This window comes from Aythya marila, assembly GCF_965140915.1.
Source record: "Aythya marila genome assembly, chromosome: 8".
In the NCBI taxonomy this organism is placed as follows: domain Eukaryota; kingdom Metazoa; phylum Chordata; class Aves; order Anseriformes; family Anatidae; genus Aythya; species Aythya marila.
The window spans coordinates 26,943,417-26,967,253 of NC_139049.1; the positions used below are offsets into that span (position 1 = coordinate 26,943,417).

Genomic DNA, 23,837 nt, shown 5'->3' on the forward strand with positions numbered 1-23,837 from the left:
TGCACACAGTGCATGAATTTGCAGAAACAGAGCTTCATACCTTAAAACAGTAAGTGGATTTCTCAGTCATTTTCTTTACTGCCTTTAAATCTAAAATTTGAATAGAAGGATGCTTGATCGTTTATACACAGGCTATGAAGTGAGTATTTTGAGTGCAGGTATTGTAATACATATACTAGGGCTTTAGACACCTCGTTCCATTTTTTTAGTCAAGAATCAAAGTCCAGCTCAGATTATACTGTGATTTTTTTTTCCCAAAAAGAAAAAAAAAAAAAAAGAAAAAAAAATATAATCAGGATTAGCTTCTTCTACTCACTTTACAAAAGTGTGACAAAAGTTACAAAAGCTGTGATTGATGCAAAAAATGCTAGGAAGATTTCTCTAGCTTTTGGTACAGTTCAGGGAGGTGCTATCCAATATGCAGTGCTAGGTGGATATATTCACTTTCTAGGAATTTTTACTCATAGGATGAAATGAGGAAAAACACTGGGTTTTCTACTGAACGACCCAGCCAAACCCCATCACCCCATGACAATTGAATGAGAGACAGACAAAGGTAGGAAATGGCCAGCTCTCTGTGCTAGATGGAATAGATGAAAACCACCAGCTTGGAGAAGGCCCCATTGGTGCGATGAGCTGTCTGAAAAAAGCACAGGAGAGCATGAACTTGCCTTTTGAAGTGGAAGAACAGCACTTGCTGACAAAGAGCTGCAGCGGTTTTGATAGAAAGTGTTTCAAACCTGAATGCAAAGCCTTTTACTAGGGTCTTCCATCTCAGTGCACAGACTTTAAATGTTCTAGGGGAACTGAAAAAATAGCAATTGTGAAGGGAAGGGAAGCTTGTATGGTGAGAGAGATGCTGCTCTGTATTTCTCCTTAAAGCAGTATCCTGGAATCACAAGCAAGCACAAATTACATTCTTCAACAGAAGGAGACCAAAAAAAGAGAAATAACTGCACCAGTAAATGGGTAAATGTGAGTATCCTGACTCCGTATTGCTGCAGAAACAGTCAGGATTATGTAAAACTATTTTGATCTACATTGTTTATTGTAATTATCTTGGGAGAAACAGTGCATATTTTAGCCTCCTTTGTCTTGGGAGACGATGGTAAAACAGCATTGTGCTACTGAGGCCTGGCAGGAGAGAGAAACAAAGTTTGGGAACAGTAGCGAATGAAAGGCAGTTATTAGCGTAGCAGAATGCTCACAACTTTTTCTTCCTGTGACATTTTATTTTTTCAGATACCTTTGAATTACAGGAATCAGCTACTGACAAAGCTGTGAATTTTTAACCTCCTTGTGTAGTGCTCTGTGTTGCATCGGATCTGCCATGGTGCAGGCTGCTTGTAAGCATTCACGTTCTACATATGGTGAGTCAAGACACTACCCCACAGCCTCTTCTAAATTTGGACTCCTAATCAGTAAGAGTAGGAGGCAAGAAATTAACTGTTATTGGGGTGTTGTTTTTTTTTTTTTTTTTTTTCCTGATGAGCTAGATAGGACAGCTCATTTTAAGTATCTGAAAGTATATGGCTAATCTACTAATTCTAAACTAATTTGAATGGTGTGAGATGATCAGTGGGGAAAAGCATTTAGATTTATGTTTAGAAAACAAATAAAAATATGCTGAACCAACTTTGTACCAAACTGTAAAAAGCAACAATACAAAATGGAAAAACTGGGCTCTGTAGGAATTCTTCCTGACTAAAATGCTATAAGCAACAGCTCTTAAGTTAAAAGCACTGCAGATGAGCCTGGCTAGACTAGAAATTATATAAAAGCAACCCTTGCAAGCCAGCTTGGAAAACAGGAGCTCTGTTTGTTATGGGAGTGCTTCATTTATCAGCTATCTTACAGTACAGCTGTTTCTTGCTTTGTCTTTAGATTTCAAAGCAAACTTCAAACATCCTGTAAAAATTCAATTATCCCTAATTTTCATAAACATAGTAGTTTTAAAATATATGTATATATTTATATATATGTATATATTTATATGCCTATATCTATCTACACTAGATAGATATACACAGATAATCTATGCACAGCAAGCCAAACATACAAAAAATAAATACTCTCACCCCTCTACTATATTTACAGATCAGATCTTATAATCCAGATTTTGTTAATAAATACTTCTAAACTGCCTGTACAGAATTTGTTTTACTTATGTTGATGGATAGCCACAAAGCATATTCAATATATTTACAAAATATCTATAAATATAGTCTTAAAATAAAGCAATAGCTACTGAACCTTCAGCCTGGCTGGTTATGTACATTGAGTTAGTAGCTCAGCAGTTGCTTATTGACTATCACAAATGGGTAGTGCAACAAGTTAAAATGTGTATAAAAGATTATACATACGAAACTCTCACATCCTTTGGATGTTTGCTGTTCATTATAACTTTGTGGTTACCCTTCTGCAACATAAATAACAATTAAAAAGAAGAAGCAGGTTTTGTGATCCACAGCAAATTTGTTCAGTGCGTTCTGTTTGGAGCAGCAACTGTATCCTCATGGCAACCCGTCATCTTCTAGGCTTAACGCTACACGCTGTGAAGGAAGAAAAACACACTTAAGGAGAAAGTTTTGACTTATGAATTTTGATGCATTAGCAACAGTATCAAAATTTGGTTCTAAGTTGGGTTTCCTGTTAAAAATCTCATATACTACATATGCTGCCTATAAATCTAGGCTTCTGCCTATTCTGTGATTATTGAAATATTAAAAAGTTCTCTTTTTTGTCATTATATGTCAAATAACCAACAATGGAATCAGGTGGAGCTAATTCTGTATATAATCCCTCAACAAAATCAACCACTGTCAGCAAGTTCCTCAGGTACTTACTGCTGGGTAGACATGTCCAATTTGGGCAGTCCGCCCAATGTGGATTTCATCTTCATCTTCCTCTTCTGTTGTCTTCCTATATACTGGATTATCAAAATTCATGCTTTTAGTGTTCTTCCGTTTCCAGTTTCTCCAGATGAGGTATCCCCCCATGCACAGCAAGCCAATAACCACTGAGGAAAGGGGAGAGAAACTGCTGTTAGCTAGGTGAGCTAGTTCTGTGTGGAGTGCAGGAATCTGTTGGGATGCTCCCATCAGTCCTTGCACAACTGTCTGAAAGCCAGAACACTTTGCGTCATTTCAGTAGTTCCTCTACTCCTTCCCACCCCCAGACTCCTGAAAGTCAGAGGAGTCTATTTACACAAACTTTGAAGGAGACCATACTGAAATATTAAAATCAAATCAGCTTACCAACAGGAATGACAATTCCAACAACAGCTGCTGTCACAGTTGAATCAAAGCCTTGACCATTATTGGAATCTGCAATTACAAAGGTATTGCTGATCATTTCACTTGTTTGCTGGCTTTAAGGTCATATCTAAAGAATGTTTTATGTTAGTAACTGGTTTTCAGCTTATTGGGAAGTTTTTGTTATCAAAGAGTTTACAAAAAGTTTTGCAATAAAATAATCAGGGAGAAAGATAAAAAGCAGATACACACAAATCTGGGCTGGGCTGGGCTGTTTCTTATTAGGAATGAAAACCTATTAATTAATCTATTAAATACCTACTTCAAACATAGACGATTAAAGAACTTAGCTCTGATTGGTTAATTAATACATTTGAAAGGATATTTGTACAAACAGTACTTAAGAGAATGAATTTTAGAAATCAGATTCTGCTTTCTCACGTGCTCTACACAGTGCATTGAATCACTATTACTCCAGATAGACATCCTAGTTAAATAGGGATGATTTACTTTTTGTTTTCCAGATGCAATCCATATTTAGGAACACAGCACTACCAGCAACACTGAAGCTGAACTAGTGGCAGGAACAAGGCAAGAACTAGTATGAATTTGCAGGACCTCATCTCTAGAGTCAACTTTACAGGTATGGGATGAAAGCCTGCCCTTAAAATCCTGAGTGCCTGGAATCACATCAGCTATGGTAACAGAGGAGTCTGCATAAAGAACATCTAATTCTCCTGCTATGCAACAGGATGGGCCTGCACCTGACCTGGTTATAGCTTAGCTGTTAGGTAAGGTCTCTGATGGTACATGAGTTTCTGCGGTACTGTATATACTGAAAAAGAAAAGAGGAATCTCATTCTCTTACAGTGTTGTGACAAATTGCTGTTTCCGGTGGTCATCTCAGAATCGATCAGGATGGACGGGGTTGGATGAAAACTTGAGGTGGTAACTGTAGCTTCTGATACAGCTTTGGGGATGACTTCAGTGGTGTTATTGGAGCTGCCAGCAGAGGTCATGGTGGAAGCAGTGGTGGTACGCGATGCTGTGGTTGTAGAAACCAGTACAGTTGCTGAAGTAGTTGGAAGATCTGAAAAGCAAAAATGAACATGACATTTAGTGAAAATAAATACACAAAGAAAATCACAAATGGTGAGGTAAATCTGGGGAATACTGTGATGTTTACTGGTTAGGAACAGAAACAGAATTCCAAATCTGTTTGCACATAGAGCACTGATAGTTCTTTACCTGCAGCTACCTGAAATCAAGATTAATTTATCAATAGCAATAAAGTTCTTTGGCTAGAAGATAGTTAAGAAGTTAAAAGAAAAAGCAAAACTTGTTTTGGGGAAGGTACCGAACTTGAACCAGGAACTATTTGCATGTTAGGGAAAACTACAGTGTAATCACCAGACTCATCAGCAATGAATGTGGCCTTTCCAGATCCAGTATCTATAGGGCACTAATGTAGTGAATTTTTATTATTTATTGACCATTCACACTTTTAGTCCTAGGCATCATCACTTTTTTTCCTCTTTCCACTCTATTTTTTCCTGATTATGCTTTCAAAAAATAATGCAGGTTTTCAATAAAGAACAGCACAACATTGTGCTCATAATTCAAACTATGTGGAATACAAAAGCTAATGGCTGTGTTCCACCATCAGGAACATGTACTTTCACTGTAAGTATGGTTTTACTGGGACAGCACAACAGCAATGTCATTGTATTTACCTTTGTAGCATTTCTTCATGTCTGGACCCAGCCGCATGTTGTCAGGACAGGCACACGTGTACTTGGGAGAATGGGGAGAGATCTGAGGTGCAGGAAGACACAGATATTCACAGCCTCCATTTGGCTGGGGGCTGAGCTCACAGGAATCTGGAGCTATTCAAAGATAGAAGAAAAGAGAAATTACTTTCCTAATTATTCATTTTTTGTTCTTGGCAAAGAAACATCAGGTCCTCTAAGAAGACTCTCTTCCACTCCCTACCCCAATTAATTGGTTTGCTTAAACATCTTTACAATTTGGAGTGAAATCTTACACACTATCATAAAAACTGTGAAGAGAGATTAGTGAATAAAAGTTTAAAGGGCTTCGTGTCCCTCTGTTTGCCTTCTTGATCACATGTACTCATTCACAAGTCAATAGTTCAAAATGCTACACAGTAGAGATGACATTTGAACGGCTTATTGATTACCACTAATAATTATGTGGAACATTCACACACTGATACTGAACCAGGAGAGCAGCCTTTGCCCAGCTGTACATTCTTTCACAATTAACAGAAGGTAGAAGTAAGCCATTTTTTCCTCATTGAAATTTCTTAGGTAGTTTCACAGTTATCCTTTGTCAGAAATTACCTTCCTCTTGTTCTAAAGCAATTTGTTCTAGCAGTTGCTTAAGATTCTGAAGACACATACACAACATGTGTTGCCTGATATACACAGTCCTCATTCTAAAAAGTTCACTTGACGAGTGCTGTGAAAATGGCCAGAGCTTCAGTGCTGGCTGTGAGGGTCTCAAGGGAATGAGGCAGCTCTCCCCAGCTGCCAGACTGCACTGCAGTCTGTGCCACTGCAGCCTCACTGCTGCTGCTAGCGAAGCCAGGCGCTGAGTGCCATTCCTCATGCTCACCTTGCTGTAATACTTCCAGACTGCAGCACAGCCCAAACAGATAATGAATGGCACGCATCAGAGTGATGAGAGTAACTCTGTTATCAAAGATGCTAATTAAACAGCTATTAACAAATCGCAGGCTTTTCAATAAGTGCTGCTGTGGAATTAATTATGCAGGAACTTCAAACATCAGGCATTGATTTCACATTATTACCTGTGCTTTTTCTCTCATCAAGAACCACCAGGAAGCATTTCATTTACTAGCTCAAATAAGTCTGATTTAAGGCCACGAGACCCTGAGGACGACATGTCTTACCTTTGGGCTGCTTTAATTCATGAAATACCACGATGTCATGAGGATTATTGAGATTTTCTGCTAAAACAGAGATGTCCAAGCCATTCAGCCTGTTTGCACTGAAGATTGCTTCATTCTCCAGGTCAGTCCAGAACACTCTGTCCTGCAGGTAATGCATAAAAATTCTGACCCTGCTCAAATCCAATTCAAACTGGATTAAACTCCAGTAATCACAAAATCAATCCATTGCTCTCCTGCCTTGGGACACCTCAGATTCATGGTAGTTTTACCTGCAGCTTTTTTCTTTCAAATACTGTTATCTCTAATGGTTAAAAGCACAGCAACCCTACAGTGGCTATAGGAGTGCTCAGTAAATTGAGCAGCTATGAGACTGACCTGAGGGAGCAGGAATTGGTTACATACAGAAGAGTTGCATCCATTCCGATTCTGAACCTTTTTTTTAATCAATAAAAAATGGACTGGTTCTGATTTTACGAAAGCCCACGAAAGCCCAAAGGGCTACCCTAGAAACTTCTGCTATTTTTCTCCTTTACAAAGATAAGACCTGAGTGAAACAGGTGTCTGTGAAGAAGCCTGTCCCATGATCACACCTGGAAGATAAGTATCTTTTTTTTTTTTTGTATTAGTACCTTTGGTAAGACCTGCTGTGATTGAAGATGCAAAGTACCTGGTCAAGGAGGTGTACAGGATTGCAGTTATCAAACAGTATTTAGTTGCTCAGTTAGAATTTATCTATATATGCTGCTGCATGCTAAAAAACACATACATTTCAGTAAGGAAAGACACATTTCTGGAGAACAAGGGCAAATTATCAAAAGCAAAAGGCTTGTCTGTTATTCTAACCAGCCATTCAGATAAGGAAAGGTATACAGAGGTTAGATAATCCAAGAGGTCCTTCCAAGCACTACTGATACAGGATAAAACTATAGAGCAGCAACTTCCTGGGGAAACCTGTGTACCAAATCAGATGCCTAGATATCACACACGTTGCATAGGAGGAAAAAGGATTTTCAGGAAGAGGGTTTTACTGTGTCAAAAGCCAGCCTAGTTCAGTGAAATGAAAAGACAGGAAAGAAAAGGACAGGAGGTTGTGACAGACACCTTAACAGGGACCCAACCAGACACCTTTCCATAATAGGAAAAGCCTAATGCCTTTGTGAAAATAGAGGCCTATCTTTGTAGGATCAGAGCTGTAATTGTTTGGCAAGGGACATTTCTCTGATGTGTGGCAGGGTTTGTGTATCATAACTGGAGCAGTTCAGCTTGAACGAGAATTATCTGACTCTTCCTGAACTAGGTGAACAAAAACACCTTTTTAATGCCAAATCCCCAAACCAGCAATGCACTGTTGCACATTGACTGCAGGGGGAGCCCTGCGAGTACCTTGCTGGCACAGATACTCCCAACTGAAGCCTTCAGGCCCCTGAGACAGGTGAGCACATTTCTGAGGATACTTCTGCAGATACTGAGATGGGCAGAGGGACCATGCAAACAATCAACCTGCAAGGCCACGCAGCAAGATTTAAGGGGCCGTCCTCCCCTGAGGATTCTGTTAGCACTGGAAAGTGCAACACAAGCATGCAGACGTGGTGTGAAACAAAGATGCTGAGAACAGCAGAGTGCTTGGCAGCAGGCGGAGAGGCTGCTCTGAGCCCATGCAGCTCCTTTCAAAGTCTGACTTGTCAAAAGACACAGGACATGCTGCAGTGGCACTCAGTGAATGGTCATCCCACCTGCTGATCACAGTAAGTGCCTTCTCCTGCCCCCACTAATAGTTTTGGCCTTTGCATGGACAGTTGGCTCAACTCAAATCAAGGGAAAGCCATTACCATTTCCCAGTTATGTGGGAGGCATTGCTCCGGGCACCACCTGCCCTCACGGATTCACTTGTACTCCATTAGGTAAAAGCACGAGACAACGCACTGCTCCTGATTAAGGGCTTTGGAAAACAATTTTCCCTGCTGAACCCACACCAGGTTAATCGGTTTCTATAGCAGCAAACGCCCTCACTGAGCTTTCTGTGCTATGCAAAAGGCAAAGCTTTCAATCAAGAAGAGCTTTGAGACCTCTTGCAGACTCAGTCTGTTCTGTATCCGCTCTTGACTCTTACCTCAAACACTGCTAAGCCGAAAGGATGGCTCAGATCATCAACAGAGGAGATAAGAACTTTTCTGTTGCTGCCATTGAAATCAATGCAGGACAGTGAATGCAATTTGGAGTCTACCCAGTAGAGACGCTGATTCAGCAAATCTGAGAAGTAAAACACAATGAAACAAAATTACACACAGCTCCTGCAACTCTTTTTCTCTTGCCCAGCATGTTTCTCCTGCTGGCAGCATGACTAATCTCTTTATTATTGGGCCTTTTTTTTTTTTTTTTTTTTTTAACACTAGTTCTGATTTTGATTCAGTGCCCACATATGCTGGGATAAGACCTTATAAGTAAGATTAAAAAGGAGGAACATTCTGGTGTGTGTGTGTGCCTGGCTAACAGCTTTGTACAATGAGGTTCTTTTGTTACTGGGAGGAGTGGGGCTTCCAGCACTTCGGGCTTCCCAGAGCTGCCCCATCAGTGCCCCTCAGGGAGCAAGAAGCTTCATCGCTCAGGGCTATTCAGTTCTTGGCCTCTTGCTGGAGAACGATGTCTGAGATTGAAATGAAGCATCCCTCTGAGGGAGCTGTGAGATTTACACGTTCTCTGTGATGAAGTCCTGGGTTTCAGAAATCCTTGTACTGCAGGCTGAAGGAATGCTGGTGGTGGGAACATTCCTACCACAGCCAGACATTTTTGGGGAAGGTGCAGGTAAGAGTGGGAGGGAAGGATCCACTGCTATTTAGAATGCTATGAAATTAATTTCTCTTCCTGGAGCAAATCCAGTTATTTTGGATGAGATTCACTAAACTAAGTGCAAGTAGATAAGTGCTAACAAAAAAACCACAAACAATTATATAATTAAACAAGCTATTAATTTCTTAAATACTAAAGGATAACCTTATTCGTTCACGGCAGTAGCACTTCAACGATATGTGATGGTAGTAACATTTTACCCTATGTCCTTTTTATGGCCAGAATTTTCAAACATCAAGCAGAGAACCTCATATCTGTATGGTGTTAAACATACATGGCTGTAGCTCCAGGTGAGGCTGTCCCCTGCTGCCCCAAGAGTGCAAGAAAACTTCCTTTCCACTTCCACAGCTTGGTGCAGCAGTGAGAACAACGCCCTGTGTGCCAGCAGGATGCAGGGTACGGGGTGAGACGGGCTCTGTCTCGCTGCTCCCATCCAGCAAGGCTGGGCAGCCACACTAACAGGGAACGGGTTCTGTATGCTGGGTCTCTTTTCTTGGTGTTCCATGCATTAAGCAGTCCAGTGAATTACCTTGGCGTTGTCTCTGAGACTAGACCAGAGAAACCACTCCTGAAATTTCCCTTTGTCTTAAAACACACCTAAAAGCAACTCAAGGCTGCTGCGTTATGAGATACAATATCAGGACTGCAGCAACGCTTACCACCTATGCTCGCTACCGAACCAAACTCACGTTGAAGAATTCTGAGTGACGGAGAATTTCCAGGACTTTTGTCTGCAGGTACCTTTGCAAATTTACAGTTTTGTTTTCCTACTTAACAGAAATTAATTTACAATAGCCACAGTGGATAGTGAAGCTCTAACCCGGGCACTTACCAAGCGTGATGCCATTTGGCCACTCGATGTTGTCAGCCACCAGCACTCGCCGCCCCACGCCATTGAGGCCTGCTTTCTCAATCTTGGCTTTGTCTCCCCAGTCAGACCAGTACATGAACCTGAAAGAAATGGGTGCAAGAAAACAGTAAATTGGACCCAAAGGTAAGAAATCTGTGCTACTGATCTGAGTAGGAGTTGCAGTGTTCTCTGCTTGATACAGCAAAGCCCCTCAGTCACTTCAGCTCATTCTGATACACACCTAGCAGAGCAACCACGCTCCTGTCCCACTGGGAACTGTGTCACACAACTTGCACCTGAACATAAACTCTTACCTTGATAATCCCATGCAAACTAACTCCTGGTGTTTCTCCTGGATCTGTAGACTCCACTTAGCCAAATCACCTGTACTCCGGTCAGACTATTTACTTCCCAACATAACCTGTGTGCCCAAACCAGCTCAGGCCCATCTGACACGTGACCTGATATTATTTTCAGAGCGTTAACTGCAGCAGCCTTGCAAAGATTGAGCTGAACCATCTCTTTGAAGCATCTCAGCAGTTCCATTTAAGTTTAATGGGCTTAATTATATTTAAAAGATAAGGGCATCTGTAAGCCTTGATGACAATGAGTAGTGTCTATGTGTTTTTGTCAGGCAGAAAGACGACAGGAATTTTCCTGTTGGCAAAGGGAATATCTGTAGTTTTCACACCTACCTCCTTGTGGGGTCAACAGCAATGGCTCTCGGCTCACTGAGGTCCCTGTTAAAAAGCGTCCTCCTCCTGCTTCCATCTGCGGTGGCCACCGAGATAGTCTTGTTTCCAGAGTCCGTCCAGTAGATATTCTTATGAACCCAGTCTATTGCCAGCCCTTCAGGAGAGTTCAGCTGGCTGTCTATCAGGATCACCTGTTCAGCTGTGTCGCTCGCTTTGTCTATGTAGGCACTGCAAAGATAAGACTCGTCACTGGACTGACACGCAGCACAGGAAGGGCTCTGCAGATGTGCGTGGGGCCGGGCCTCAGAGACAGCTGAGTGCTGGGCAGCACCACTCCGACCTCACAGGAATAACGTGCTCACGTGGCACGGGGATGGACACAGAAACCTTTATGGCTGCATGCTGCATCCTTCTGTGGCTTTCTCCTACCTTTGTTCTTAACTCCCTCTATCTGGATGGCAGATATGTGCAGGACAGGGAACTGTCAGTTTGCTACCTGCTTCCTGCTATAACTGCACAGGTTAGCAAAACTGGAAAATCAATATGTGGGTGTTATATATATATATATACGTTATATATATATATATATATATATATACATGTTACATATGTATTTGACTTAGGGCACATTAACTTCAATAGTATAATTTTACAGGATTCATGGACATTGGAAATGATTACATAGCTTGCTCTGCAGAAAATATGTGACTTACAGCAAAGCTAATGCAAGCAGGAGTGAGAAAGAGAAAAATTCTGCTGTTTGGAAAAGGAAGCAGGCTTGGTACAGCCATATATAGGGTATGAACACTGTTCAGCCCTCAGCCCCAGGGCATTCCCTGTCAGAGAGCTGCAGACAGAGCAGCGTGTCTCAAATTCTCTGTATGGATATGAAGCCCTTACCCACCCTGCTGGTGCCTGCAGTGCCAGACACAGTGAAAGCAGCCTGCTTTCTTCCTATCTCCCCATTTTCAGTGCTACACAGGGCCGCTTGGGGTACCTGCCTAACTGCTGGAGTGTTAATAATCAGCACAGCCTAGGCAAATTTCCATGCCAGTAGCATGGGAGCTAGCACAGCCTGCAAAAACCCTGGCTTGGCTCCCATGCTCTGAAACCAATCAACCTTTGCCTGATCATTAGCTAAAATCCAAAACAAATCGCTGTAGGAGTTGCAACAGGGTGCAATAGCTATGCAAATCAGAATATACATGGGGAATTTTCAGTGCATAAATTAAGTGCATTTTTGATTAGGCACACTTACGAGCCCTGGTACATAACACTGTGATGGATGCATAAAAACAGCTGAGAAAGGAAGGAGAATAAAAACTACAGAATGTGAAATATGGTCTGTGGTCAAGTGCTGTGAGTTTAAATCCGGTCTACCAGAGACTACAGTGGTCAACCAGTGTCCATGCTGCTACTTCCTCGCTTCCACCATTTGCTTCCTTTGCATTTTCAGCTGCTAATTCCTTTGAGGTTCCACATACAGCAAGCACACAGCACAGCAGCAGCATCACACAGCACCACTTAGCAATATTGTGATTCAGTAAACAGGAGTCTCCGTGTAATTGCGCAAATGCAGCAGGATCTGTTATTGACAAAAAGCCTTCCTACATTATCAAACCAAGTAACTGCACAAGCCCCTGATTTCTTAGTCAATTCCTGAAAAGCTTGCAAAGTCTGGGCCACAACAGCTAGGCCAATAAGGGAATAAAAGCCCCCAGGTTCACTGTGTTCACTGGATCTTGCACTGTTTTCTGCAGATCGTCCTTACTTGGTACAAACTGAACCACAGCTTTAGAAAGGTGCCAAAACACACATTCCCTCTCGCCCCTTACCTGTAGATTTTTCGGTAGAACAAATCACACCAATATATTCTGTTTGTTGCCACCTCCACATCCAGTGCCACAACGTTTTTCAGCATGGGAATGATGCGCGAATAGTCCCTTTTCACCAGGTCTATCTTACGGACCTCATGGCGGTTGGTGAAGATCAGGTATGGACTCTTGCCTACCGCAGAAATAAGAGCATTTGTCATTTTAGCAGCTGGATTCTTTCATTCCTGATACAGCAACAAAGTGAAGACCGGCCAGTCACTGATTTGCTTTGTGAGAAAGTTTTGCAGCACACCAGGAACGAGTGTAAATGGCTTCCAGAGACAGAGTTAACACATGTAACACATAAGGGGACAGTTGGACTAGGTGACCTTGGAGGTCTCTTCCAACCTTCTGATGATTCTATAAGACGTGGACATAGACAACCACAGCACCTCTGTGGTCACCAGATGTACAGCAGCTCTTAGTCTGCCCATTCTGCTAAGACAAACAAAATTCTAGGGAATGTCATTACCTTCAATTCTACATTTCAGATTAAAAATACAAGGGCCAGATTTTGGCGATTCATGGGCAGGACAAGAAAGAGGCAGTCCTCTGGGCTGGCTGGAGGGAAGGGGGGGAGCCAGACTCAAGGCATGACAGAGCCACTTTGAATCCAGCAAAGCCAGGACAACATTTTAGACCATAATGTAAATGCAGAACTTGCAGGCAGCACCTCAGCCTCCTGAGCTGCTCAGGGTGGGCCCCAGGGAGCCAATTTCTGATGCTAGGACGCAGACACCTACATGTGTAGGTTCAGACAAAGAAGTGCATGTTCTTGCCATCTGCAAGCAGTACAGCATGTGATTCTCTGTGTTCCTAAGTGCCACTAAAATAGACTGCAAGTCAAGAAGTTAAAGCTTTAGTTTGCTGGTTGTACACCTCCCTGTTTGAGGAAGGGACAGGATGGGAGATTCTGAACGACCTTTAGACTGGTTTGTTTCCAACAATGGCCAACAGAAGAACCTAGGGAAGAGCATCTTTCCACTGGGAAAGGCAAAATGAACTGAGGAACATGGGACTGGAAGGAAGGAGTTAGGACAAGGTTCTAGCTCTACATGGCTTTGCAGGGCTCCAAGCACAGACTCCCAGGTACATTTTCTGACCAACAAGTAGACTAATGGCTCAGGATTTGGTAAGTTCTAATCCATTGCAGGTGTGAGACTAGCAGACTTTCAGAGGACAGCAGGACACTGTACATACCATATAGAACCTGGGAAAAAAAGCTACATGAACATGCAGGATAACACTAGACAGGCAATCATCTATTACAGGTAATTCATCCTTCCCCAGGAGCCCCACCATTCCCACTAATGGAACCCTCAGCAGGGCTAACGCTCTGTTCTTGCACAATTCAACTTTCTATCTCTCTGACAAATACAACCATTTCTGCAATAAGCTCGAGTAAACTGCTGCTGTTCGTGTTGGTATTTGCGTATGAGGCTCAGAGGGCTGAGAGTTGGCTAACCTACCATCCTTTAATTGGGTTGTCATCTTCCTTTTAACACTATTACCAGTAAATGTTTTGCTGTACTGTTTTTAATAAAACCTGCCAAGAGACTTTATTTTCTAGTTTTAGCTTCAAACAGCCAGCTAGTGCCTGTAATCTTGCTCTGCACACCATTAAAATATTCTGATCTGAATGATCAGTAGTTCTTGCCTAGAGACGCATCTGCTATCGCTGCAGCAGTTCTGCGCTGCTCGAAATGAATGTCTTTGCTTGCTAGCTTCCTTTTGTCTCTGTTCCTCCAGCCTCAGCCCTGCAAGCATGTTTTCTTATCAGAGTTGTGATGTTGAGCAATCAGAGTTTAAGTGCCTGTGGGGTCGTCTTACCTACGGCTTTGCAGTTCTTGGACAGGGTGTCCATCTCATATCCCTCGTAGCACTCGCACTTGTAGTCCCCCTTGTAATTAATGCAGATCTGGCTACAAGCGTCTGGATTCTCACATTCATCTATGTCTGAAAGGAGTGTTTGAAACCCATCAATAACTTGAAATCAAACCATCTGTGATGGAGCAATGCTGAAGTGAATATAATCACGTCTCTGTATGGTGAAACACAAGGGACTGCTGTTTGCATGTAAATTACCTCCGCACGTTTTTTTATCCAGAAGCTTGTATCCGGGCGGGCATTCACATTCATAACCAATCTTCAAGTCTTTGCATATGTGTGAGCAACCACCGTTGTTCATAGAGCATTCATTAATACCTGGAAGAGGTATACAGATTATCCATGATACAGGAGGCATTTTAGTCATAAGACTGAGTAAAATTAAGGGTGGCCAAACTCCTCAGAAATTTTTCCATAGCTATCAGCGTTTGGTAGCCAGGCACTGGCCACACAGAGCATAGGAGTGACTTCACATATAGGAAGCCATCACCGTATCTCTTCCTTGCTCTTTATTATTCCAAACCAACACCGTTAGGATCATTTGGACTGAAAGCTGGTGGCAAATGAACAGGGAGCCCTGGGGATACAGTGTCTGCATCTCATCCCACTGGAGAGCTGCTGCTTTGAGCATATTCTGCCAGGCGTGAGGAACTTCCAAGGGACCTCAGGGTGCTCTCCAGGAGACTCCTCCTTCCCCATGCACTGGATAATGTTGACTTTTCTGAAAGCTCTCTTTGAGCTTTAATAATTCATGCTGGGGGAGTCTCATCTCCCAGGGGCCAGCTATTTTGAAATACTGTACTATTTTCCCCTCTAGCTCCAAGGAATGATCTGTGTGACAATTCCAGAAAACACCGAAGTGCAGCCTGTCAGAGATGCTCCATTACCACTGAGATACAGCCCTCCCACAAGGACCTCCCACACGACAGTCTTTGCTGGCAGCCTGCATCAGCCCAAGTGTGCAATTTCTGAAGCAACAGCCCCCTCCTCTCCTGGGCCCCTCTCTGATCTGAGGCCACTTCTCTGATCCTGTTTTCCAGAGCTGAAATGAAAAACAGACTAAATGTATCCTTTTAACTAGAACTGAATGGGAGGTTCAAGAATGCTGATTTCCTATCAGAAATAACATTTCTTGTTGTAATTAACCCATGAGAGAGGTGAAGAGAAAGTCCTTTCCCTAAGTGAGCCTGCTAAAGAGAAGCTGTGGGATTTCAGGGATAGTGGGCTCTGGAACAAGCAAAACTGATTTACTTCAATCCTTAACACAATTTAAAGGTAAATTTTTCATTTAGCTTTTACTTCTTGCTTTCTTGCACACTGCAGGTGAGTAGCACAGCTGAGCCATTAGACCAGTGCTCTTGGAAGAAAATGAAAACAACCACAAGCCAATTAAAGTCAGCAAGACTAGGAAAATATTATGCCAAAAGGAAGCCCAGCTCAGCTCTGGGATGCCTTCACCTTCCTATCAAAGACACACACACACACTGATATCAATAAATTATTAACAGAGCAAGTTCACTAGGCTCCAAGAAGGTGTCCACAGAGTCACATTATGTGTTATCACTGCTCAATGATGGTTATTAATGGGTATCACCTATTCCTGCGCTTGCAAAGGCCTCTAGCAAATTGGATCATAAACATGCACAACCACTTTCTGCGAAATACAACAAAGGCAACTAACTAACTAACAAGCAAACCCTCAATGAGATGATTCCCCTGGTTTCAGAGGTGCTTTGTGGAATGGATTTAGAGTCTTTAAATCAAGGTTCGCTTGCTGTACTTCTCAACAGGAGCTGAGGAGGAACCAGACAAAGATGTCAGCCTGCTGCCCTTCTGCTGGACAGCTGCTCCCTATTACTCAAACATTGGCAATGTAATAATCGCCTGCCTAAAATAAGACACAGGATGTTCTGCAGTGCTTTTCTGAGGGGTCTTGGAGGGCACTGCAGGGTGTCGCACACAACTAGACAGACACACTGAGATGAGAAGCTTGCTCTGCATCTCCTGGGCTGCTGCGTGGATTACCTGGGGCTGGGTGTTACAGTCACGGCAATCCACATCGTTCTGCAATCTCAAAGAAACGTGTTTCCTTTGGAGATTGTTCTCTGCTCAGCTTCCTAGCTCACGTGACACTAACTGCAGGCAGCCACGGCACCACTGTTAAGGTTGAGCCCAGCCGTGCTGTGCTGCTGCCCAGTCTCCTGGGACAAACTGGGCTGCTGGCCCTGTTGTGAGACCTCCACAGACAGACAAGTTGCAACACCCACTCCAGAAAGACAGGGAGATGTGGATTAGTGCAGAAGAAAGCAAGGATGTACTGAAAGCACAAGGTAAGAGCATCCTTACTGGGAGCTCACACACACTTTTTGTCTGACACAGAGACTGACAGCTCCCCCTGAATGCAAGATATTTAAGCTGCAGGCACTGAGCTCCATGCTACTGGTGCTCCATGATGTGGTGGCGAGGGACAGCGCAGCAGCCTGTCCGAGGCTTTCTGCACGAGGGAAAAACAAGGGTGTTTCAGTGATGCCTGAGGCTGGGGCTGACGCCTGCAATGTCCAGGGAGAAGGGTGAGAGAGGCTCAGCCCTCTGGCCTGTGGCTTTCCATTCTGCTGCCTGCCTGCCCAGCAGCAGACTGGGCTCACATGGCCTGGCTGATCTCAGTAGCCCACAGCTGGCACGATGCTGCAGACAGAAACCTGCTGCCATTTCTCCAGCGAGCAGCAACAACACACAAATCTCAGAAACGGCTGAAGTCATATCTTAGTGGTTGCTGCCTCTCACGGTGTTGTCACCTTCAGAGCATGTTACCAAAGCTAAATCTTTATGATCTGCTCATGTTACAGGAATTCACAGGTAATTTTGGCAGTGAGGCTAAACAAACTGGTCCATGCTGTGGAGGACACTAGTGTCTGGGAAGTCCTGCGCTCAGCTCAAACATCCCTCCAAGAATAAAAACTGAACTGAGAAGGGCACAGTTCACACTGGCAGATGATCAGACTAGGCTACTAATTATATTCATGTGAAGGGTGAAGAGAGAATAAAGGCAAGGAAAGAGAAGCAGAGTGAGAAATAGAATTAGCAGCTACATGTGGTTACACTCAAAGCTGTGAGCACCAGATGGAGGAGAGGGGAAGCAGTTACAACAGGAGCAACACGTAGAAGGCAAGTACTGTACCACATTCTTTCAGAGGCTCGTCAGACCAGTCCCTGCAGTCTTTATGTGAATCGCACACTTTGCCTCCGTCAATGCACTCTCCACTCTTACACTGAAACTTGCTGGGACTTTCACATGCTGACTCTGTCATGTCGGGCAAGAGAGGAAAGTAACTAAGTTAGATGAGGCTCATGACAACAAAAAGCCTGACACAGAGCTTCAAGAGGGTGTCATTAGCAGAAATGGGATGGGATTAAGCAAATGAACATTAAGCTCGAGTATGATGCAAGGAACTTTTCAAGGCGTGCAGTCTGCCTGGTCAGCACAATCATCTCTCCCAAGCAACCCCGCTGCCAGAACGGCTGAAACCTCTCTGCAGGAAGCAGCCCGTCATGGCACAGAGGACCAACACAGGCCTCCTCCCTTTGCAGCGGCCACGGAGCTCTCACAGGCTTACACACCCGAGCATGAGGAGCGCAGCGCTGTTTGCACGTACCTTGGACACAGCCTGCCTCGTCACTGTTGTCAGGACAGTCGTGCACCTTGTCACACTGCTTTGCTCCGTGGATGCAGGTCCCATCCCCACACTGGAATTCATCCGGCCGGCAGGTCACCAGAGCTTTAAAACAACACATTGAAGTGTTAGCCATGCAGGACTTGGAGCTTTGTATGTTACGTTTTTCCTGACACTAGTGGAGTTTGCAGCCTCCTTCAGCAAATGGCACAGAGCATCAGCTGCTTCCACCAAGCAAGAGAGGCAGCAGCTACCTCAGCTGCTGCTCCTCCTGTGCCCCTGACATCCCAGATCAGGCTCTCCATCCATGTGAAGAGGAGCCCCAAAACCCATGTGAGCAGACCAAGTCAAAACAGAACAAGTGCAGACAGTGAAACCTCTCAGGTGACAGGCAAGAAAGCAAGTGGGCAGCTGAACTTTCAACACTGGAGCCTTTCTGGGGCCTTCAGCCCTTGCGAGAGGCCAGGCTGCATTTCAAACAGCAGCGCAGAGCGGCACTCAGTATGCAAAGGCAACCGCTCCTCAGTTCTGCCTTAAAAAAAATTGTATTTAAGCAGTGTTTTGAAACATGCTCAGCCTAAGGTCACTTGCAAGATACATGTACAGTGCCTCTGCTAAAGGCAACGTAGTGTCGTGGTTCTGCTCGAGTGGGCAGCCGAGCTCCACCGCAGCCACTCTCTCACTCCCCCTCCTCAAAGAGGAATGGGGAGAAAATACGATGAAAAGGGCTCAAAGGTTGAGATAAGGACGAGAAGATCACGCAGTAATTATTGTAACGGGCAAAACAGACTCGGCATAGGGAGATAGTAAGATTTATTGCTTATTACTAACAAGCTAGAGAAGTGAGAAACAAAGGAAAGAAACCAAAAGCACCTTCCCCCCCATCCACCCTCTTTCACCTCCTCCCCCCAAGCGGCGCAGGGGAACAGGGGAATGGGGGTTATGGTCAGTCTACAGCACTTCTTCTCTGCCGCTCCTTCTCGGTCACTCTCGTCCCCTGTGCTGTGGGGTCCCACCCACAGGATGCAGTCCTTGCTGAACTGATCTGGCGTGGGCTTCCCACAGGCAGCAGCTCTTCCAGAACTGCTCCAGATATGGGTCCGTACCACGGGGTCCATCCCTCAGGAGAAAACTGCTCCAACCTGGCTCCCCTACGGGCAGCAGCTCCTGCCAGATCACCTGCTCCTGCGTGGGCTCCTCTCCACGGTCCGGCCCGGAATCTGCTCCGGCAGGGGTCTTCCACAGGCAGCAGCCTCCATCGGTGCAGGGCCACCTGCTCCACCGTGGTCTCCTCCACGGGCTGCAGCGTGGAACCCTGCTCCACCGTGGTACTCCATGGGCTGCAGGGGGACATCCTGCTTCACCATGGTCCTCACCACAGGCCGCAGGGGACTTCTGCTCCGGCGCCTGGAGCACCTCTCCCCCTCCTTCTTCACTGACCTTGGCGCCTGCAAGGCCATTCCTCACTCCCTTCACTCTCCCAGCTGCTGTGTGGCGCAGCGTTTTTTTCCCTGTCTCAAATATGCTCTCACAGAGGTGCGAAACAACATCGCTTATTGGCTCAGCTCTGGTCAGCAGTGGGGCCCTTCCCAAACATGGGGCAGCTTCTAGATCCTTCTCACAGAAACCACCCCTATGGCCCCCTGCTACCAAAACCTTGCCACGTAAACCCACTACACGTAGTCACACCAGGGATGTAGCTAGCAACACAGACACAGTCACTGGGGTTACTGAACGCCCATGAGCTAACCACAGAGCACTGGAAGGTCGAAGAGCTCTGCTGCCCTGTGGCTTGGTGTTTCTTGGGGTTACGGGCTAAAAACGTCTCCACAGGGTCAGGCCAGACTTCAAGCCTGAAGCTCACTTGCCCTATTTAGATTCTTACAGACTCAAAACAGATGTGATGAACAGAAACATTGTGGAAAAAGTAAATCAGGCTGCTGCATTGATCATGCTAAAAGCAGTGGTGTTTCCCTCTTCAAGGTTACACTAAACTTTCCTAGATGGGATCTGACTTGCACTGACAAGGGTACCAGCAGTGGCTGGCCAGTGAAGGGTTCACTGCTGAAAACAGGCTCCTCATTCCTGGGACACGTTCATGGCTTATTTCTACCGAGACTGTCTTCCAGATGTTTTCTTAAAATCCTATTAAGGCAGCACACCCCAGAGAGCTCTTGATTCTAGCCTTTCCATCTTGCTGATTGCAGCCTGGTGCCATATGACAGAAAATCACTGCCTCTGACTAGCTGGAGGAGGTCAGCACTGATGGTACTGCCCGGGAGGTGAGCGCTACGTGGCACGCTTCCCTCGACAATTTGACAAACTGGTTCTAATGCAAAAACTACTACTTTCAGCTAACCCCAAAGAGCCATAGACATGCAGAGGGCTGGCGCCAATACCGCAACCATTGGTATGCACAAAGGCTCAGCATTGTTGGTGACAGCATGCATGGGGTGCAGGATCCAGATTCACAACTGCTGCAGGGGACTGAGCTCTAGGGCATCTACAGGCATTGAAGGGCATGAGACGGGGAGAGCGGCAACTGGAGGGTTGGTGGAGGAAGGGGGACATCCTGCCAAAGAAATACACACTATTCACAGGAGAAAGGTTAGGAAACAGCACTGCTCCTTGGAGAGGAAAGCCATATGGACTATATTCATAAAAAGCTGCAAAGCAAGAAAAAAATCCCAAGCAGTAAGCACAATTATGGGACCAGCTGTGTCACCACATTTCAGCTAATAAACCCAAACTCAGAAATGGGAAACCTCAGTGGGACATCTGGGACAGCAGCTCCAAGCTTTTGGGAGCTGTTGCTCTAAATGGAGAACAATGAAGGACAGGAGGAAATGAAGCTGTGGTCTGGGAGAAGCACAGACCCCAGATCTGGAAGTGGCTCTGAGAGGTCCTGCAGGGAGGCAGAGGCACTGCTGCTTGAACTGGTCCTGCAGTGTGCGACCACTTGCCTGGAGGAAGCCCTTCTGACGGAGAGACCACCTCCCCCATACACAACCCCAACCTCTTCCAAATTAAACCTTGGCCATTGCAAAGCTTTTCCTGCTGTCTTACCTAAAATTCCCTTACCACAATTATGTTCTTCACCTTCCAACATGAAAACCAGTTTACTTCACCCTTTCTGGAGCAACTTCTACATATGAAGACAGGACGGGATGGTCCTCCATTTCTGACTGTAGGTTTTAGCTCCCCACAGATGTGCCACATGTAATTAAAGCCAATGGGGGCCTTGTCTTTCCTGGAGCAGGAGCAGGTCTCCAGTTTATGAAGTACACCTGCAAGATGTGACTACAGATTTGGAAGGCAGCTGTTATAAATCCTACTAATTGTCCTCAAAGCTCTTCTAGAAAGCAGTTATAGCCAGATGCTAAGAATAGAAAGGTTTCTAATTCTACAACAAACTAAGAACTTTGCAGGAACTGCAAACATAATGATGCACTAACACCACAAGACAGAGAAAAATGACTGCACAGTCCCAGCTCTGTTGCTAAAGGGACTGCAAAACACAGATGTGGGACTTTTAAACATTTCTGCAAAAGGATCTTGCTTCAAGAAGTGACAGAAAACTGGAAAACAGACTTGGCTTTAAGGCTCATTTCACTCCAGGAAGGCTGTGGAAGTTCAGATCTTTGAGAAATGGCCCTTGAGCCTCCTAATCAACATTCAAAAAGAGCAGATACAGAGACAGCTCTTACTGATCACAAAGATATTGAAATAGATATACAGCATTTCTATCTTTTGGTGCATTTTTCAGCAGGAGAAGGGAGAATGCTATGTCTATACCTGGCCTGGAGAACATGAGTTTGAGGCGAGAGGGCCAGGAACCTCATTATCCTGAAGCTGCGACACAAACCCAGCTGAGCACCATGGGCTACATCCCAAGGACAGACAGGAGCAGGGCTGTTCATCTGCACAAGATGTTCAGAAAACTGCTCTGCTATTTTGGGGGGTTTGTTTTATTATGGAATCTCAGCAGTTTTATAGCCATCTTCTCAGCTCTGTAAATCACATACAAAACAATTTACCAAAGCCCTGATAAATTAACAGGCACACTCAGACACACTTTTCATTTGCAAGTACTGGGCACAAAGCCGTATTGCTCAAATTCAGCAGATACATTCCAGATTCCAAGTCTGAGCCTCTGTTTCTTCTGTCTTCTGCTCCCCTCCCCTTTTTTTTTTTTTTCCAAAAGTTAACTTAAGCTCAAGAGAACCCCAGCATTTGCAAAATGCATCAACCCTGTTTTATAGATTGGGGGACGGAGGCACGAAAGTGTGAGGTCAGGTCTTAAGGGATCTGTTTTCTAGCTGTAAGCATTATTTATTCTCCCCCCTGGATACCCTAACCTGAGTTGCAGAGAATATTTTAAAATATAACCATTCCAGATTTGGAAACTAATAAATCAAACCTAATGTTCATTTAATACATGCATATATGTATTTTTTGAATATACATACTGGGGCAAAAAAATAACCACTCAGCATTCTCACACAGCTTCCCTGAAATGTCTCCTTCACTCCTATTTATTTGCTGGTTTTGCTGCCAAAACCTGTTCACCAACTGTCACCCTTCATTCCTGCTCCACTCATTTATCACCCCAAAATAATTACAACAAATAACTGGTGATGGCCTCATGACATGTTTTTTAAAGCTCCCATCCCTCCGTTCTATACAGTGCAAAAACCGAATGATCCCCTTTTGCAAGAGAAGAGGCTACCACAGTGCTGGCACCCTCAGGTTTAACCGAGGGAGGCCCAGCAGTATCTGTGCCATTCCTGCTGCTATGGGGATGGAGCAGTGTCAGGCAGTGTGACTCCCTGTGTGCGATGCACTACAGATCTAAAAGACAATTTCTGGAAGGGAGTTAAAAAATAATAAAGGTCAATCCCTACACTCTTCACTCCAACAGACAAATGGTGACTTTGTGTTTCCAGAGTGCTCAAATACCACTTTTTTACCACAGGCGTGTGCACACAAGCAACAGCTTTGGATAGGATGGGGAAACAACCTTAGTTTGGACTCTGACCTGGTTGACCCACCAGCTACAGTTGCACTCAGTGCCAAAGGCTCTCTGCTGGCTGCTAACTGAGAGATCCCCTACCCACAGAGAAAGCAGTAGCAGGGTTATGCCTCGCAGTTAGCAATCACTGGGGTGATTCCTAATTTGCACAGGTGTAAAGCAGTCAACCCTGTACAGAGGAGCATGTCAGTAACTAAACACAGGGCTTTGGCTCTCACAGCCTCCTGGCTTCCTGTTGAAGGCAGCACAAGCAGCTCCCATGCCCATTCTCCTGGGTAGGTAAGCTGCATCTTGTGCCGCACTGAGACTCACTGGGGAAAAAACAAAAACAAAAACAAAACAAAAAAAACTACAGAAACTTCAAGCACTGAGTGTCCCCTAGTCAGGGAAATAATGGTCTCAAGTCACTTCTGCCCTCTCTAGCCACATTTCCTCTTTCTTCCACTGGTTGTCAGCACTGTGCCGTGCTGCAGCCACATCCAGCTGCGTCCTCTGCCCCACAGAAGCTGCCCTTGGCAAACCTGGAGGTGCTGCTTGGTGAAGCTGCTCTGTAACTGAGGGCTGCTGTCACAGCCATGCTCCTAGGCCTCGGCAATCTGAGCTCAGCTGGCACTTGCTGGAGTCTGTCAGATCATGGAAAGAAGCTGGGGAATTAAAATTCCTTCCAAGTTGAACAACAGGGCCTGAAAATCCATTTTAGCTACATTCCATCAGAAGTTCCATCTGGAGCTGCTCCCCTCTTGCACCACTTGGGAATGGAAGGGAGCTCCCCTCCCCTCTCCTGGGCTGTGT

General features: G+C 44.7%; 1 protein-coding gene across 2 annotated transcripts in view; it reads right to left on the bottom strand.

Moving 5' to 3' along the window:
• Positions 1 to 2,085: 2,085 nt before the first annotated feature.
• Positions 2,086 to 23,837, bottom strand: part of LRP8 (LDL receptor related protein 8) — a 166,236-nt gene continuing 144,484 nt past the window's right edge. Inside the window, exons 6-19 of one of the 2 annotated variants that reach the window (XM_082766474.1) lie at positions 17,996 to 18,118; positions 17,521 to 17,643; positions 14,541 to 14,660; positions 14,286 to 14,411; positions 12,417 to 12,588; positions 10,582 to 10,809; positions 9,869 to 9,987; positions 8,300 to 8,439; positions 6,190 to 6,331; positions 4,988 to 5,140; positions 4,123 to 4,344; positions 3,258 to 3,326; positions 2,847 to 3,019; positions 2,086 to 2,552 (exon numbers count right to left, since the gene is read on the bottom strand). In XM_082766474.1, coding sequence (XP_082622600.1) covers positions 2,514 to 2,552; positions 2,847 to 3,019; positions 3,258 to 3,326; positions 4,123 to 4,344; positions 4,988 to 5,140; positions 6,190 to 6,331; positions 8,300 to 8,439; positions 9,869 to 9,987; positions 10,582 to 10,809; positions 12,417 to 12,588; positions 14,286 to 14,411; positions 14,541 to 14,660; positions 17,521 to 17,643; positions 17,996 to 18,118 — 1,949 coding nt within the window. In that variant the 3' untranslated portion in view covers positions 2,086 to 2,513. The remainder of the gene's footprint in view (positions 2,553 to 2,846; positions 3,020 to 3,257; positions 3,327 to 4,122; positions 4,345 to 4,987; positions 5,141 to 6,189; positions 6,332 to 8,299; positions 8,440 to 9,868; positions 9,988 to 10,581; positions 10,810 to 12,416; positions 12,589 to 14,285; positions 14,412 to 14,540; positions 14,661 to 17,520; positions 17,644 to 17,995; positions 18,119 to 23,837) is intronic. The other variant, XM_082766473.1, reaches the window with a different exon arrangement.